The sequence below is a fragment of the Epinephelus lanceolatus genome, chromosome 4 (genome assembly GCF_041903045.1).
Source record: "Epinephelus lanceolatus isolate andai-2023 chromosome 4, ASM4190304v1, whole genome shotgun sequence".
NCBI lineage: Eukaryota > Metazoa > Chordata > Actinopteri > Perciformes > Serranidae > Epinephelus > Epinephelus lanceolatus.
In genome coordinates this window covers 11,650,784-11,668,024 of record NC_135737.1, presented here as the reverse complement: position 1 = coordinate 11,668,024, position 17,241 = coordinate 11,650,784, and the positions used below count along the sequence as shown (strand labels likewise).

Here is a 17,241-nt window from a genome sequence, read left to right as displayed (position 1 = left end):
TGAAGTGAAACAGCAGAATAATTTTGAATTTCATTTGTCAGCAGAACTAAAAGCAACCTGCTTTTTGTATTTTTAGTCACTAATCAATTTACCATGTCCTTAAGGGATGTTAAAGGCCTCTAGTTTACTCTTCAGTGAGACACACATGAATGACATTGGGACTGCTGCTGTTGAAAGAGTAGTTCAACATTTTAGGAAATGTGCTTTTTGCTCACTTGCAGTATCTCGCTTAATCCATACAACAGCATGAGTGTAAACACCACAATTGGCCATTTTATATAATAATAACAAATTTATTTTTTCACAGGGTTTCTGCAGATACTGCAGATGAAGGCATTTTATTCATGAACCTCAAGTAAGGCCTTAATTAGTATTAAAATGTATTAAATCAGTCTTTCAAACTCTTAAAAAGAGTTGGGAAAGAAAGCAGGATTACTGCTGTTAAAACAGAACATATCAATAACAGTATAGTAGTAATACAAGGTGATCAAAACAAATATATGTAGAAATGTGTATCATTTTATGGGGGTTATGTGCCAAGAAATAATCTGGCCCATGTCCCCACCTTAAACAGCAAATTCATGCAAAGTGTGTGGTTTTTTTTACAAGGATTTAACAATGTTTTTACAAGGATTTAACAAACAACATTTACCGTGTTAATTAGTGGGCTTTAGAGATGCTGGTTGACTGACTTTGTTGCCTTTAAAACCAGGGAGAAACAACCACCCTGGCTCTGTACAGTCTTTATGCTAAACTAAGATAACCATCTGCCGGCTTTAGCTACATATTTACCATACAGACATGACAGAGAAATCAGTCAACAAGAAACAAACTGGCACATTTCCTAAAATGTTGAACTAAAAGAAAGTCTCTGCTGACTGCTAGTCTAAAGGTAATTCAATTAAAATTTGTATTCCTTTTATCTCTAAGTAAAATGCATTTACAAGGAGCGTCCTGTTCACTCTGCAGTTGTAAATGTTTTCATTCTCAGGTGTGACTGAAACCCGATGTTTTTCTTCTGAGCACTTTCCAAACATCGGAAGTCTACATGGAGTCACACTTTTTGCATGTGACCCAACATAGGAACTGAATTGAGTATCCAGCAAAGTTCCTAAATTGTTCTACGTTTTTTAAAATGATTTCTTTAGTTAAATTTTTCACTGTCATGTTGAGAGGAGGGCTCACGGAAATACAGTAAAACAGCTATGAAAGTGCTCAAAGAGAATGCACACTGTGGTCAGTTACATATATGCATTCTCAATCAAACAGAAACTAATATGCATACTTCTCTCACTTGGATCTTGTAAAATCAAGAACCAACAGCTGATCTTTGAGGTGCGGGGACTGCCAGGGGTCTTTAAGGGGAGTTTTAGGGAGTCCCAGAAAAATGAGGAGCAGTTTATTTTTACTATTTATTTCACTATAGAAGTGAGATCAATGAGAGTAAAAGTCATGACAGCGAACATTCAGATCATAGGTTTCACTTTCTCCACAGTTATCTCCTTAACCAACCCATTCTCATTCCCAGGTCGTCAAATAATTTACATGCCCTCGGCGTATCATAGAGACACAAAGGCCGTACTTTAATGTCTTTATGTGAAGCACCACTGAAACACATTGTAAAACTTGTTTAATGTTTTTGAAATGGTCCCAGTTAGGTTTAGACAACAAAACTGTCGTTAGGTTAAAAAAAAGGATCATGTTTTGGGTTAAAATAAGTACATTTGTTAGGTAACATAGCATGATGTGACATTAATATGTTACTTGAGTGATGCCATTGTGCAAGGACTGTGCATAAATTATGTAACGTTATGTTAACACAATATTTACTTTTGATTTAACAGAGGACATGAACTGTGGTCTCTTGGATAAAAGTCCAGTTTTGTTTGACCCTGTATTATTACAGACACACTTTGATTAGAAGGTTAAGGGCACAATACTGTAACAGAAATTAGCCATGAAAGACTTATATCTGCTTAGGGTTACTTCCAAAATTATTTCTAAACAGTCACAAAAGTATATACCAAATCTAGATGACAATGGTATAGATCTTGTATTTTTAATGATACTGTATTTTTTTCAGGGTTATCAGTGTCAGTTTATCGGTATGTCACTAAAGGTCATGTGTACTTTCTCTCAGCCTCAGCTGCTTCAGTCCAGTCTCAATCTCAGGTTAAAAACAGCAGGTAAACCAGCAGCACCAGGCCGACAGTAGCTAACAGACGGTGGTTCTCCCTGTGGTAGATGATCCCTGCAGGCACAACCTTTTGATTTAAAGAGAAGAAATAATAACACTCCATTGTTTCTATCAACAGCTCAGTCTCTGAAACTCTTTACCTTCCCACACCAACAGGCTGGTGTGTTGAGATCCTTGTGTTGTAGTTGGTGTTAAAGGGGTAGTCCAGAGTTTTTTAAGTAGGGTTGTAACAGGCACTTATTGATAGTCAGTATGTTACTGACAGTGGATGTCAGTCGAAACGCCCCCACTTTGGAGAGGCTTCAGGGGTGCTGACACAGAAGATGAAAAGATCTTTGACAGTTTAATTGTACACTATTCTGAGAGTATTTTCACTGCTTCACCTTTCTATCAGAGAACCCGTTCCAATGGGGAAGCTGTCGCTGTCTTAAGATCCACATTTTTGCTCTTGACAAAGCCACCAGACTTCATTGACAAGAACAGTAATTTGACCTTGCTGAACTCAGGAGCTGCTGGTCTACTGTTGTCTTGATCACTTAGTAAGTTTGTGTTTATGGTGACATTGGTGAAGCTGAACTGACCCCTTCAAATGCCAAAGTCACACCATAACACAAATATAATACCTGAACAAGGGAGCAGTAGACCAGCAGCTCCTGTGGACAGTAATGTTAAATGACTATTTTTCTCAATGGAGTCTGGCTTTGAAGAAAGTGACGCAACAGCCTCAGTTATCTGTCTAAAAATGCTGTCTGAAGGCAAGGTAAAGCAGTGGAAATATTCTAAATATAGCATCCAGTTAAACTGATATATATGTTATTTAAAGTGGGACTTCTTTTAGGTGGCAAAAATACATTTTGCTGCGGCCCCCGTCCACAGCAGTACATTGCTTAGCTTCCATGTCAGCGCTTCTGTCTGCTTCTGCAAACTGTAGGCATGCCAATCATCATCTGCTGTAGATTATACACTGACTGTGGGTAAGACATACAACCCCACTTGAAAAGACCCCAACTATCACTTTAAGTGTGAATTTATCTGTGTAGTATGTAATTAACTAGATATATTTGATCATAAGCTCACATTTAGAAACAAAATAAATGTTTCATCATTTCCCAAATCCCTCAATAGGCAGTTAATTTAGAGGTGGGTTTGATTTGCAAATCCCTTTGGTGTTGTACATTCACTGTAGAGTAAGAAATGTTGTTAGAATAGAAAATACACATTTACCTTTCAGTGACCCAGATTGTTATGTAGAGATGTAAAAATCCATGATGTGATATTAATTTTTTTTCTTCTCCTCCCCCTTCCCCTAACCACTCATACATTCACATTCATACAACCACACTTTCACTTCCACCACACGTCCATTTCACTTAAATTAAAAAACCCTTATATCCATTCCCATTCACTCTTAACTTCATGCTCCTACATTCTTATCTGATCATCTGTCCTCGCTCCTCTCCTCCTCCTTTATTTTTCATCATCTAAACCTCTAACTCCTCCAACCCTCCTCCTGTAAACATCCCACACCAACCTTTTTTTCTACATTTTCTCCTCCATTCTCTGTTTGCATTGCCCCTTCCTCCTCCCCTTCCAGTCGCCATCTATCTGGGCATCAGAAAGCGGCCGAGCCCCGGACCCCCCGATGCGGCTGGGATGTGAGGGTGCGGAGCCCCCGAGACCCGGCTGAGGTGGTGCTAGCGTTGCGTGAGGCAGCGCAAGGCTGCGGCTGCCAGGTCCACCTGGCCGGGCCTTTCCTCCTGTCCTGCACCCACGGAGCAGCCGGCGCCCGCGTGGCCTTTGAGGCCGAGGTCTGCCAGCTGCCCAGCGGGCTGGGCCAGAGCAGCGGTGTAAGGTTCAAGCGTCTGTGGGGGGCGCCGTTAGCCTTTAGAGACATCGCCACCAAAGTGTCCAAGGAGCTGGAGCTCTGAGGGCGACTGGAGGCGGGGCAGATTGATAACAGACAGGACAGGTTGATGAATTAGAAGGGATGAGGAGGAGGAGAAGGAAAAAACCATCACCTCCTCCTCTTCCTCCCTGGGCTCCACCTCATCCGATGCGGCTAGCGATGCCTCGCCTCCCCCACGGACCCTCCTCTACTGATGCCACCAATCACAGCCAGACAAACGGATGCACAGACATGGATAGACCGCCATCGGCAGACTTACGATGACCCTTGACCTTGGAGCTGTCAGTGACCTACAACCCCTGCTTGAAACACGCCACCACCTCCATATTATACGAGCCCATGGAGTCAGGTTTTTTTTTTTTTTTTTTTTTTTTTCATGTTTGATGATGATGAGGATGGTGTTGCTGAGAATGATAGCGATGGCTAAACTGTTGTTGTTGACATTGTTATTCCTATTGTATCATATTTGTTGTCGACATTCCTTTTTAAAGAGCTGCTATTTAAAGAAATGTTTTTAATTTTTGTGTATTAAGTTTATTTTCTTTCTTTAATGCTTTTAAGATGGGCAGAAATTTGACATCTGTTGTCATTTCTCAGAAGCAGACGTCACATATTTCAGAAGTGAGGTTGCAGTCTGACCTCCGGCCTCTAGAGGGAGACATGCAGAAATGCAGAGACTTGTGACAGACTGAGTGAAGCATCACAGCCTTTCTTCCCATCCATTGATAACACCCATTCATTGTTCAGTTGGGATTTTAATGTTTGTTTGTACCTTTTCTGGTAAAATGTTTCTCTGCCTGCTGTCATTATCTCCACTGTGTATTGACAACAGGCAGGTGAGCTGCTTACAGAGGAGCAGAGCTGCCTAATAATACAGGTCCTGGCCAATAACCTGATCATTTGAGCATGCACTGCTCCTTACATATACTCTACTTCGCCCAGTGTTTGTCACTTAAAAGTTGGTTTTAAAGTGCAAAGTAGAGATTATTTCTACGAAAAAATTGATCCCCATGAGGAACTGTGGTTTGATTGAGTTCTTATTACACAACAGGATGTCTCAGCTTGCCCTGTACTTATTTTACAGGAGTTCTTGATTTGAAGTTGAATGTACGCAGGCATAAAAAACAAGCTGCTTTACATTTATTTTACATGAGAGGCCTCCACTGAGCAGGTTTAGTCTATACACATTAGAAAGCTGGCTTTGTCAGCCAATCGGAATGCATTATTGTGACACCAGTGTGCGCTAATTTAACCCCCCACGCATATTGTAAGCTTTCACTGAGTGCTCAGACAACTGAAAGAATAAAATCTGTACCAAAAATGGTTAAATATTTGATTATAAAAAGTTCATCAAATCAGATGTTGTACTGATTACAGGCCAAGTAGCATCGCTTTCTGGTGCCATGCCATTGTCCTGATGTCCCAAAATTCTGAAGCCCCATGAGTCGAAAAATGTCCCATTTGATCGAAAGCCCATTTCTCCAGCAGCCTATTATCCCAAAACCAAATGACCATTGCTCTAAAATCCAATTTCTCCGAAAATACACACTTTCTGCAGTTAGTTTCAGTTTAGCAGCGTTTGAGCCACCCACTCCTGGCGTTTTTACTGACGCTTCACAGCGTTTCCCAGGGGCACTTGAGCCACTGAGCCTGGGTATTTTTCAGCAACCCATCCCTGATTTTCTAGAAGTTTTGTGCCACCAAACATGGGTGTTTTAAGCCAAAACATGATCTTTTCCTAACAATAGCTGTTGGTTAACCACATGTTAACCACAACATTGTTGAAAAAACGTTAAGTTCCAACGTGTCCACTGCACAATAATGTACAAATGTAACGTGGTTTACAGAAATGTCAATGGCCAACATTTCCTCTTGCGACTAGGTTGTCTAACTGCAGAGTATGCATTTGCGGAGAATCGGGTGTTTGTAGCAAAGGAGCTTTTGGTTTTGGGATAACGGGCTGTTGGAGAAATGGGCTCTCAGTCAAGTGGGACATTTTTCAGACTTGGAGGCTTAGGAATTTTGGGCCGTCAGAACAATGGACTGTCCCCAGATTTTTACTCTGAGGATCACAGTTTTTATCTGATGTGATGGAAAGTCAACACAGTATGATACAATAAAATGCACATCCTCACTCCTTTCCCCATGAGGCCAATACAGACATGAGGCTCAAACGTTTTTTCTTGTTGGATGTCCAACAGTTGAAAGTTAAGCAGCCACAGATTTGGACCCAGTAAAGGCAGTGCATTTTTTGTAAGCTGACTTTCAAGCTTTTTCAGTATTTTTTTCAATGATCTCTTCATCTAAAAACACATGACCACAGTAGCTTATACTGGTTTAGAGTAAATGGAGGAGATGGTTTTTACTGGTAGCACTTAAAAATACCACAGTCTGTTCGAACACCACCGCCATCACTTTCCTCAGATGTAGTGCAATATAGCCACAAAGCCAAGAATCTAGACTTGAAGCATCGACTCAACAGGGCTCCTTGTTTGGTTTATTTTTAAGTTTTTTTGTATTGCTGATATGTTTTTAAAATTCATTAAGCACTTTTTTTTTTTTTTTGCTTTTTAGCCACAACTTCATCGTACTGTACCGGCAAAGTTGTAAATTAAAGTGGAAATAGACACGTTTTTTGCTTATGAAGTAAATGGTTGCACAGTGTCATGGCTGTACAATAATGATTGTGTTGTATAAGCATTTTGATTGGTTCCAGTTCCCTATACGCCTCACTTTTACCATATAATTCTGTCTGCCAGTGGGTACAATCTCCCGGGAAAATGACAGCTCAATTTACAGCACGAAGGAAGTGCATTAAGCAAAACAGGAAGAGGATAGCGCTTTTGTTACCAAAGAGTAAGAGTAAGTTCTCTGCAGTTATTATCCCCAGTGTTAGAAATGGTGGACACTGGAACAACCGAATTAAATGTGGAAACTGGTATTTGCTGAGCTCTGAAGGAAATGGAAAGAAGAACTGTTGTCTTTGTGACAGTGATGCCATCAATAATACCACTTGGAAATGATAGAGGGTTAAAAGTTAAAAAGTTGTCCGTTTCCACTTTAAGTTGTATTGTTCCTTTGTAAATTGTTTTTTTTTTTTTTTAAATCACACTGTCTCACACATTTAAAGCCCACTGAAGTGAAAAATTGACATTTTCAATGGCCCTCCTTCCTGAGCTTACATGTAACTCCTAATAAAAAAAAAACTGCGGTACAGTTATCCAAAATGGCGACCTGTCTCCATGAAGTTTTCTCAGGTTTAAAGCTACAGCAGTTAACTTTTTGAAAAATATTTTTTGTCACTTTACTGAAACTGTAGCTGTATCCTGTCAGTAGTAAATGAGAAATATTATCTGTTGAAAGAAAAAAAAAAGTTCATGTTCGTCTAGCTCCTCATAGTGCTCCTGTGGTCGGAGGGTAAGGAGCTCCCAGACCTCCATTGTGTTCCCAGTTTGCATACATTTTCAGCTGCTGTTCTTCATTGGGTTAACCGCCAACAGCTACTTTTCTCCTGTGGTGAGTCCCACACTTAACACGTCATCAAAACCCCACACCTGTGCCGTCCATGATCCCTTCCTGTTGGCTTTCTTGTTCATACAGACCTCGCTCTGGTGCGGTTAGTACCTGTGATGCCAGCTTAAAGGCGAGACAACTCTGTCCCCCCATTTTGCGACTGTACCTTGAACGGCATAACGGCACAGCATAACAACATGAAATTCCGGCCTTGAAGAGACAGTTTATATGGGCCTTGAGAGAGCATGTGTGGTGGAGGGGGCTGTAGAGCGTAACTCCCCCTGGCTCTGATTGGTTGTTTTTGTTCAGGCATGGTGTATTCTTGCAAATCATATTAGGAACACCAGGAGGAGCCAGAGGAACCTGATTTTTTTTTCTCCACAGATTATCTGTCCCATGTTCTACTTGAGTTGTAGCAAATATGACAAAAACTTGTTTTGTGAAATGATCTACTGTAGTTTTAACAGTTTTCTTTCCTCCAATATTACATGTATTCTAAGTTCTTGACCTCAGCAACACTTTTGATCTATAGAGACAGTAAACTTTTCCCTATGTCAACCAATCAGGCTGCAGCACTGCAGAGACGTGTATGACTGTTGACCAATCAGATTACAGTATTACTGTCAGCGGTGTATGACTGTTACAACGTGATGAGGCGGTGGTTTAAGATGAATGACCTTTGAGAAATTCTTGATATCTATAAAATCACTTTGCTGCTCATTACAGAACAAAGTGACCAAGATTCAACAAAAACACACACACTGAGCGCTCCATTGATTATGTGAAGACACTGACGACTCCAAAATCAAAAGGTTGTTGTACTTGTATTGTAACTCTATAAAGCCAAGCAATTATAACTTGTACTTCTAAAGTATGCAGCAACTAACAAAACACTGATATGTAAAAGGAAAGATAGATTTCTGACCTTTACGGCTGTAAGGTCTGCAGAAATGTATCTGTTTAATGGGAGATTTCAGCCGCAGCAGGTATCCACCACTGTCTGAAAATGTGAAGCTGTGATTTAGGGCTAGTTTTTGCAATTTTCTTTTTGTGTACAACTGGGCCTCGCTCTCTGAACCTGTTCTGTAGATACAGTTAGGGCCACGCTTTAAGGCTACAGTTCTGTTGTATAGTGTGTTTGAAGCTGTTGCTGTTATCAAGAAAACTTAAGTTATGGGCTAAAATTACGGAAATGATCGACCTGCAATCCTGCATGTCTCCTAGGAAATAATGTGTGACACAAAAATAAAGACTTTCAACCTCTTTCATATTTTATGTCTCTTATTTTCATCAGATATAGATTTAATGTGTCTGACGTGGAATCCCACCAGTTTCTGTGTGTTATAGATGAATTGCTGTATGATGTGTGTGAGTGTGTGTGTGTGTGTGTGTGTCCAGTGAACACTAAAATTAAGTTTTTTAGATTTTGTTAACTTGTGTCCATATTCAAATGCACTGTCATTTCGTGTGAGTGCATATCAGTGGTCATCTGTTATGAATGGTTGCAAAATCCATGTGTTTAAGGAAAACATGAGAGAGACGGTTTGATTGTTACATGGGGCATAGTTTAATTGTCCAGTTATAATTTACAACCAAAAAAAATTTTTATTTCGGTGCGTATACATAGCCATGACCAGACTATGCATGGATTGATCCCAGGATGTTACAAAGAAGATGGGGAAAGATGTTTAAAGTGACAGGTAATTGGAAACCAAAGAAGAAGCAGGAAAGGAAAAGATGAGTTAGCAGAAGTAAGAAAGAAAGGAAGTAGTAGAGAGAAAAGTGGAGTGTCTTCTTGATGGAAAGAAGTAAGCAGGAAGTAGCCAGTTGGCCGAAACCAGTAAAATAACTTTACAACAAGGCTACTCGTTCATTTTTTATAATGTAAAAAAAAACAAACACAGACAGTCATTCAGTCATTGGTTGTCTGTCCTCTTTACTTCTGGGCGGGGATCATGCCATCAATAGACTCTCCCTTCTCGAGCTTCTTCTCCATCTCAATCATCAGCTTGACACCGTCAACCACCAGCTGGACCTGCTCGACCTCGGAGGAGCCCAGACGGTCAGCGTTGGAGATGTCGAACACACCACCCACGGAGGCTGTGTCCACACCACCTGGAGGGAGAAGAACGGGAGCAAAGTGAGTCCTCTTTGTGCCCCTTTTTGTAGTTCTTGTGAGTCTCTTTTGTCTCTTTGAAGCTGTTTTGCATCTCTTTGCAGTCACTTTGTGTACCTTTGCAACTGTTTTGCATCTCTTAGTAGTAGTTTTGTGTCTCTTTGCAGCTGTTTTGCTTCTCTTTGTAGTCAGTTTGTGTCTTTTTGCAACCGTTTTGCATCTCTTTGTCTTCACTTTGTGTATCTTAGCAGCTATTTTGCATCTCATTGTAGTCATTTTGTGTTTCTTTGTGGTTTTCTTGCCCCTTATCTTAGTTGTTGCGGGTCTCTGTGTCTCTTTGAAGCTGTTTTATGTTTCTTCATTTTAAGTATCTTCCTGCTTGGTACGTGTCTCTTTGAGTGACATTTTACAGGTGAAGGCGAGGGGGGCTCCTGACACTTTGGGCTCCCCTGGTCCTGTCCCCAGTAGGCCCATTCAGTATTATATTATAAACATACTTGATATCCCCAAAAAAGACCCTGAGACTGTACTGACACTGACTGAATATCGCTGCCTGACTAACCAATGTATCTCTCTAATTATACAAAACAGTGTAGGCCCTATATAAGACAGGAAGTGCTGACCTGAAGATTCTGAAGTTAATGTCCTGAATTAAAAATAGTAGTTTGTTAGTTTTTCAGTAGCTTCTTTTTATCTTAACCCATGCATTTGTATTTCAGGTACATTTTCTAATATTGGTTTTCCAATAAATGCTAACTTTGCTGTTAACTTTTTAACTCCCTTCAGCAGCTGCTGGGTAAAATTTAAAACTACATCTCCTGGGTCTCTTCTGTGTCCTTTTTTTATTAGTACCTGTGCCACGCTTCTGCAGACGCAGCCTGGTCAGAATCTCCTCAAACTTGGCATGTGTGCTGAGCTTGGGCAGCTTGACGTGCACACCACCACGCAGGCCGGTTCCCAGGTTGGAGGGGCAGGTCAGGATGTAGCCCAGATGCTCGTTCCACATGAAGCCGTGGTTGTGCTTCTTGAAGATCTCCTCAATCTGACCAGTGACAAGGAAAGTAGAGGAGTAATGCACGGTGGTTACAATATAACTAAACAGATGTCACCACATATTAATCAGACATAGGTGTTGATCATGAAGACAGAAATTCAACATCATGAGGTTAACAGCCGTGAAAGGTGGTGGAATGCAACAAAGAAGATTTACATAGGTTTAATTTTCAGGTACTTGTACTTGACGTTAGTATTTTCAATTTCTGCTACTTTATACTTAAACTCCATTATAACGCTGAAACAAATATTGTACTTTTTACTCCTCTACACTCCGCTTTTTTGATTCAGATTATTAATACAGAACATAATCACAAAATAAATTGCTGAATTATTATAGATGAAGATCAAACTTGGTTCATCACTGAGGTAAAATCCGTGAGCTGGCAGTATATAAAGTAATTAAATGAGCTGCAGTTTTACCAGCTCTAACATTAAAGTGATGAACACATAAATACATCACTAACTACAATTCAATTATATAACAAACATTATTCTGAAATGGACCATTCTGCATAACATAATTTGAGGCTTTTATACTTTTACATAGCTAAGATATTGAATGCAGGATTTTTGATTAACTTTTTTGCAATGTGGTATAAGTACTTTAGTACAAGATCTGAGTACTTCCTCCACCAGTGATGAAAGGTCTGTGCACAAAGGTTTCATATCTACACCCTGTACATATTCACAGCGCAGAGAATGTAACCAAAGAAAGTTGTTATGTTTACAGGGGGTGAATTGGCTTTAACTCCCAGCTGAATTGTGCAGTCTGCATAAAAATGCATATACGTTTTTGTCTTTTACCTTCTGCAGGCCGACGCAGAAGCGTCTGAAGACCTCCTTCATGTTGCCTCCCAGCTGCATGGAGATGACACGCAGATGATCCTCCTCGTTCACCCAGACCAGGAAGGTCTTGTTGTCGTTGTGCCTGGAGGAGGAAAAGCAGCTCAGTTATACTTGATTTATACATATTGGACAAAATATTGCGAGACAGAAATTTGACACAATAATGCATGGATACAATTTGGTTCCTCAAAGTCCCTCATAGAAACATGACAGTTAACATTTGTAGGATATAAGACAACACGCTAACCCTGATAATGTGAATAATCTGAGCTGCATGGTGGTGGATTTACAGGATGTCAAGCCACTGTAAGGAGCAGTGTATGCTGCAGCTGCACACTGTGCTTTGGTTATTTGTGACACACTTAAACAGATGTTTGAAAACAGGAGTAATCAGGATTTTCATATTGGGGCAATGGAAAAAGAGACAGATGGTGAAAGTTTTAAAGGTTGGTTTGTGGAGGGCAGATGGGAGCTTAGAAGGGGGTCTTTTGTTTAGTGAGTATGTAATCATGTGTTTATATGGGAACAGAAAAGAAAAGCTGCTTTTACAGTTGATCACAGCACATATCTGATTTTACGCTTTCTAAAGTGGGGGCAAGAGTCTGATTTATAATCTTTTTTTGTTTCATTTCCATTCTATGTGTCTGTGTGTCTCTTACCAGATGCCCCTGGCGTCGGGCCAGTCACGGGCCATACCAGCGCAGGTCAGCAGGGGGGACACGGGCTTGTCAAACAGGAAGTGATCAGCGATCAGCTGCTCCTGCTCAGCGTCGGTCATGCCGTCCAGGGGATAGTACTTTCCCTTGAACTCACCCTCCAGGCTGGCCAGGGCTGAGAGGAGAGAACCGAAGACAGGAGTCAGTCTCTGACAGTTACAAGTACAAGTAAGACCTGCACTGACCACGCTGCTCAAGTGAAAGTTTGAAATTATAATAAGGAATATGTACTTAAAGTACTGAAAGCAGTATATATCCCCCTGTGACTATTATATATAATATCATTAGATGACTCCTTAACATAACAGCAGGGTTTTACTGTTTGTGAAGCTGGAACCATAATGGTCTTTCTTTCTTTCTTTGCATGAAAAACTGATTTTAACAAATAATAAAATGGCTGCCAATTGACTAACAGTTTACTTGTATAAACTGTTGGGTAGTTTCATTAAGAACAAAGCTTGATATTCTAGAAGCTATTTCTAAGTTTTGTGTGCAAAAAAAATCTTAATTTGTAAAGTAACTAAAGCTGTCGGATAAATGTAGTGGGGCAGAAAGAACAAAATTTCCCCCATGATGTAGTCGAGTAGAAATATAAAGTAAAACAAAAAGACAAGACTCAAGTACGGATACCTCAAATCTGTGCTTACATACAGTACTTGAGTAAATACACTTAGTTACATTCAGCCACTGTTAGTTTGACATTCACCCTCAATGGACAGCTTCTCAATGGCTCTGCGCTCTCCACGGCTGTTGTGGGGGGGCAGGGTGAATCCCTTGATGCTGCGGCCAGTACGAACACGGCTGGACAGCACATAGTTGGGGTCCAGGTCATCACCACCCTGAGAGACGAAGGCAGGACAGAAATACACAACAGAGGCATTATTATTGTATTACAGCTATTGTTTTTTACCTCTTACTTACAAAGTCGCTTGCTTCATATACTTTTAAAAAAAACTTTAGAAGTGATAGACAGTTTACTTAAGTGAGTTATAAGTAGGTATAAATATATTATAGCATGCAGTGGTAAAAAGCAACTAAGTGCATTTACTCACATAGTGTACTTAAGTACATTTATGAGGTACTTTACTTAAGTATTTCCACTTTATGCTTCTCCTAGCATACACTTTTTTACAGCACTACATTTGTCTGATAACTTTAGTTACTTTACAGATTCAGATTACAATATATACATAAACTAATAAATGATGATGTATTATTATTATAGATTAATAATACTCAGCAGTGTATAACATCAGTAAAATGAGCTCCACCTTGACCTACATGACCAGAGAAAATAGAGGAAAGGGGCTGTGGCATTTGCTTTTGCTCAAGTAGTAGAAAACCTACAACTACCAGAATGCACTGCGCCGCACCTGACCAATAAACGCTGCCGCTGGTGGGTGACGTGACCCATCTATGCCATTTTGACCTTTTGACACAGGAAATAATATGGAGGCTGGCTGGTAACAATCAATCTCAAATTACAGTTGCACGAATCACAAAAAGAATCTTGGTTCATGTTTGATTAGCACAGCGTAGTTTTACAGTTTTTCAGCCTCTGTTTTAAAGTACAGTAAACAGTATGGCTTCCGCTTCTTGTTCCCTTACCATAATGTATTTACACTTACTACTCACATTGTTAGGATACAAGTCTAGTTGAAAAACTGGCAAAGTATCCCTTAAGATACGAGCACTTCTACCACCACTGCTAGTAATTGAACTTAACCTTGAATTGATGTGGCCATAAAAGTAACCAATAATTTGTTTTGCACAATAAAAAAATTACAGACCTTTATTTTTGGTGTGGCAGCGTGCCAATTATCCTTCCTCCTTAAAGCTGTGCTGATCTATAACAATGCCATCATGACTGCTCACCTTCAGGTTCTCGAAGTTCAGGTCGGTCTTGTGCTTGTCGGTGGGCTTGTATCCACCATGACGGTCGGAGATGACGGGGTCCAGCAGATCCTTGAAGACCTCATAGGACTCCTCATCACCGGCAACACAGCCCACGGTCATGATGAAGGGGTGACCTTGGGGACAAGAGGGAAGATGAAGAGGTTGGTAACATTGCTGGTTAGTTCAACTTTAAAGACTGTATGTATGGAGGGATACTGATATGTCCTCCTGTCCTTCTGGGTGGGATAAAAGTGTTGCACACCCTTGGGCCATGTGCATTTCTCTTGTTTTACTGAATGAAATACAAATTGCATATGGAGCCAGAATGTGCAACTCTTTTTCTTGCCTTTAAGTCTACTTCCAGTGATCAGCACCTCACTACCACCCTGCACCACTGCGTGACAAGAAATTCCTGGACATAACTAACTGGGCAGAACAGAAACTTTATCCCTGATCCCAAAAAATAAATAAAAAGTCCTGATGGATGCTAGCTTTGCCAGGTTAAGCTGCAATCTATAATCCTAACAATACATAATCAGAACTCATATTTGGCTATATACAGTCTTTGCTTCAGTTAATTCATGTCTATCCCTATCTTTGGGATAGACATGGTGCGTTTTAATGCTGATATCTTGCTCCTTCTTACCAGGGTTGTCAACACCGGTCTGGATGACGTCATCCAGGGTGTAGCCACTGGGAGTGGACTTTCCTCTCAGCTTGCCATAGATTTCCTTGGTCAGCGCCTGTACAGCAGATGACACCCAGTGCAGGTCAGTGATTGTACAGTCACATGACTTCCTCCTTGATTGTTTAAATGTGCTGCGTGACAGTGAAGTATACTAGCACTAAGAAAACCTCCTGGTTCCAAAACCAACAAGGAAAATGTTTTGTTTTAAGTGACTCGTCTCATCTGAGGTACATTTTGGAACAGAAAAGTCAGGCATTTCTAAAGAGCAATCATGCTGCAATTTATTGGTGCCTGTTGCAGGATCTGTGTTTTGGGTTGTGCGGCCATGCATAGATGATGTCAGAGCAGATTTTGCACCTTGGCCATGTGGTTGTTGTGCAGGGACAGGTCAGGGAACTCCTCGTCCACGGAGAACTTCATCTTGAGGTCGTTGTGACAATTCCTCGCCATGGCTGCAATTCTTACTCCACCTGAGGAGAAACGAGAAAAACAGGAGAGGCGGTTTTATTTTCTCAGAATCTGCAATGCTTGTAGACTCATTTAGTGAGACTGTGATATAAGAGAGTTATGCCATAGACTCAGGTCTGTGCAGTAATCAGGTATTTTTTTCCCTATTGTGTTAAAATCAGAAGAATTTTTTAAAAGTAGCCCTGAAAATGAAATTTCATAGTTTAAATGGCTACGAGATGTATTTGTCAAAATAATATTTCTTCATTGTGTAGTGATCTGATGAATACCATTTTCCTTTTCTGGTATTTCTCCAAGTATTTCAAGTGCCTTGTCTATGAGTCTTCTGGTGAAGAGGAGAAACCTTCTCATTCTGTCTCTTTGTTAAAGACAGAATGTGAGGGTGTCAGCTGTTCTGTCCACATGCTGCCCTTCCTCTGTAACTGTCTCACAACCTGTCTCCCCCTCACAGCGAGGATTATTAATAGTGTGGCTGTGCCCCCTGTTGTCCTGCACCCCTCCCATCTCTGTGGGAAGCTACAGGAATGATTTTCTCTTCTCTCTCGCTCCATTCAACTTCAGACTAATGCAAACTTAGTGGCTAAGCTACACCACAATGCACGGACAGCAGAGAAAGTGCTTAAGGTACCAGAAGCAAGCAATAAAAAAGGTTTTAAAGACTGAAAATAGCACAAAATATTTAAAACTACACATAGATCATATGGTTCTGTTTGACCTCCTTCCTTTTTTGTCTTGAGATGTTTTTTTTTACAGTGTCATTGTGTCCTTTGCATTTTAATTGCACTGAAAAAGCCTCTTGACAAAATAAATTCCCACCTCAACAATCACACACGTCAAATTTGGAACTTGATCTTGTACGTAAACACAAAGCTTTGATAAAAATGTAAATACAGAGCCGCAGCTGCAGAATCAGTCAGAACAGACCGATAGCTGATCTCACTCTCCGACAGACAGAGGTCAAAACTGTGTCATTTGTTGGAGCTGTAGTTGATTGATGACACCTGGTGCACTGAAAGGTCAAAGCATTGCATGCCTCACAGATGGCTCTGCAAGTTCCATGACTAAATCAAGCACTCCTAAACTATTCGAAGACACACGTCAAGTTTGCCCTGCTAGCGTCAGCAACAGCTGATAGTCACAACTGTTAGACTGAAACTTTACTGCCATACGCTTAACTATCCTTGTATCAGCAGACTAGTGCTACCCATATCCAAGAAACCAATCGCATCAAGTCTTTTGAACAGATGTCTCACTACTGTGAGCACTGATTGAAGAACGGTACAGAGAAGACTTTAGTAGTTTCCATATCAGGAAAAAATGTACAAAGCTTTAAAAGAATCCAAGACAAAAATGCAAGAAATGCTCCAGAATTTAAAGATGGTGGAATCTGTCTGACAGATATTTGGTTAAAAATGTTTCCTTCTCTTAGATCGATTTTGGTGTCAGGAGGTTTGGTGGGGGAGAGATTTTTGTCCGTACTTATATAGAATAATCATCGTAATCTTTCCGCTTGGATTTATGAAAAAGGCTGTTAAATATTTAGCTTTTTTACCTGCTTAGGAGAAAAGAAAGAGGTAACAGATCCCGGGATCAGATCCTGTCCACCAAATGTAGGGGTTGCCCAACTCTGCCAGGTGATGGGCTTAAGCATTTATACTCAGACCTCTGTCTCCATTGGCTAACTTGCATCGGAGTCCCCTCATTTGATTGGTTGCAGGGGGTCTTCTGTGCCCGGTTGAGTTTCTAAAAGGCAAGAACGAACATCACACAACACTCGACACGAGAGACAGCTGCAGCCGCTTGGCCCAACCTTTCACCTCCTGTCTGCTTGTAGCTGCT

At 40.6% G+C, this 17,241-nt stretch overlaps 2 protein-coding genes across 6 annotated transcripts in view; one reads left to right on the top strand and one right to left on the bottom strand.

The window, feature by feature from the left end:
* Positions 1-8,884, top strand: part of mark4b (MAP/microtubule affinity-regulating kinase 4b) — a 72,796-nt gene extending 63,912 nt beyond the window's left edge. For 2 of the 5 annotated variants that reach the window (XM_033630317.2, XM_033630316.2), the window contains one exon: positions 3,792-8,884. In XM_033630317.2, the coding sequence (XP_033486208.1) occupies positions 3,792-3,856 (65 nt within the window). In that variant the 3' untranslated portion in view covers positions 3,857-8,884. Of the gene's footprint in view, positions 1-307; positions 356-3,791 lie in introns of all 5 variants that reach the window. The other 3 variants (XM_033630315.2, XM_078166909.1, XM_033630318.2) reach the window with 3 other exon arrangements.
* A 275-nt stretch (positions 8,885-9,159) lies between these two features.
* ckmb (creatine kinase, muscle b) lies at positions 9,160-17,101 on the bottom strand. Its single transcript, XM_033631595.2, has 9 exons — positions 16,955-17,101; positions 15,292-15,404; positions 14,893-14,989; positions 14,226-14,380; positions 13,057-13,189; positions 12,294-12,465; positions 11,593-11,716; positions 10,585-10,774; positions 9,160-9,731 (listed from the first exon to the last, which is right to left on the bottom strand). Exons 2-9 carry the CDS (start codon positions 15,382-15,384, stop codon positions 9,553-9,555), a joined length of 1,143 nt encoding a protein of 380 aa, XP_033487486.1. The 5' UTR covers positions 15,385-15,404; positions 16,955-17,101; the 3' UTR covers positions 9,160-9,552.
* Between the last annotated feature and the right edge of the window lie 140 nt (positions 17,102-17,241).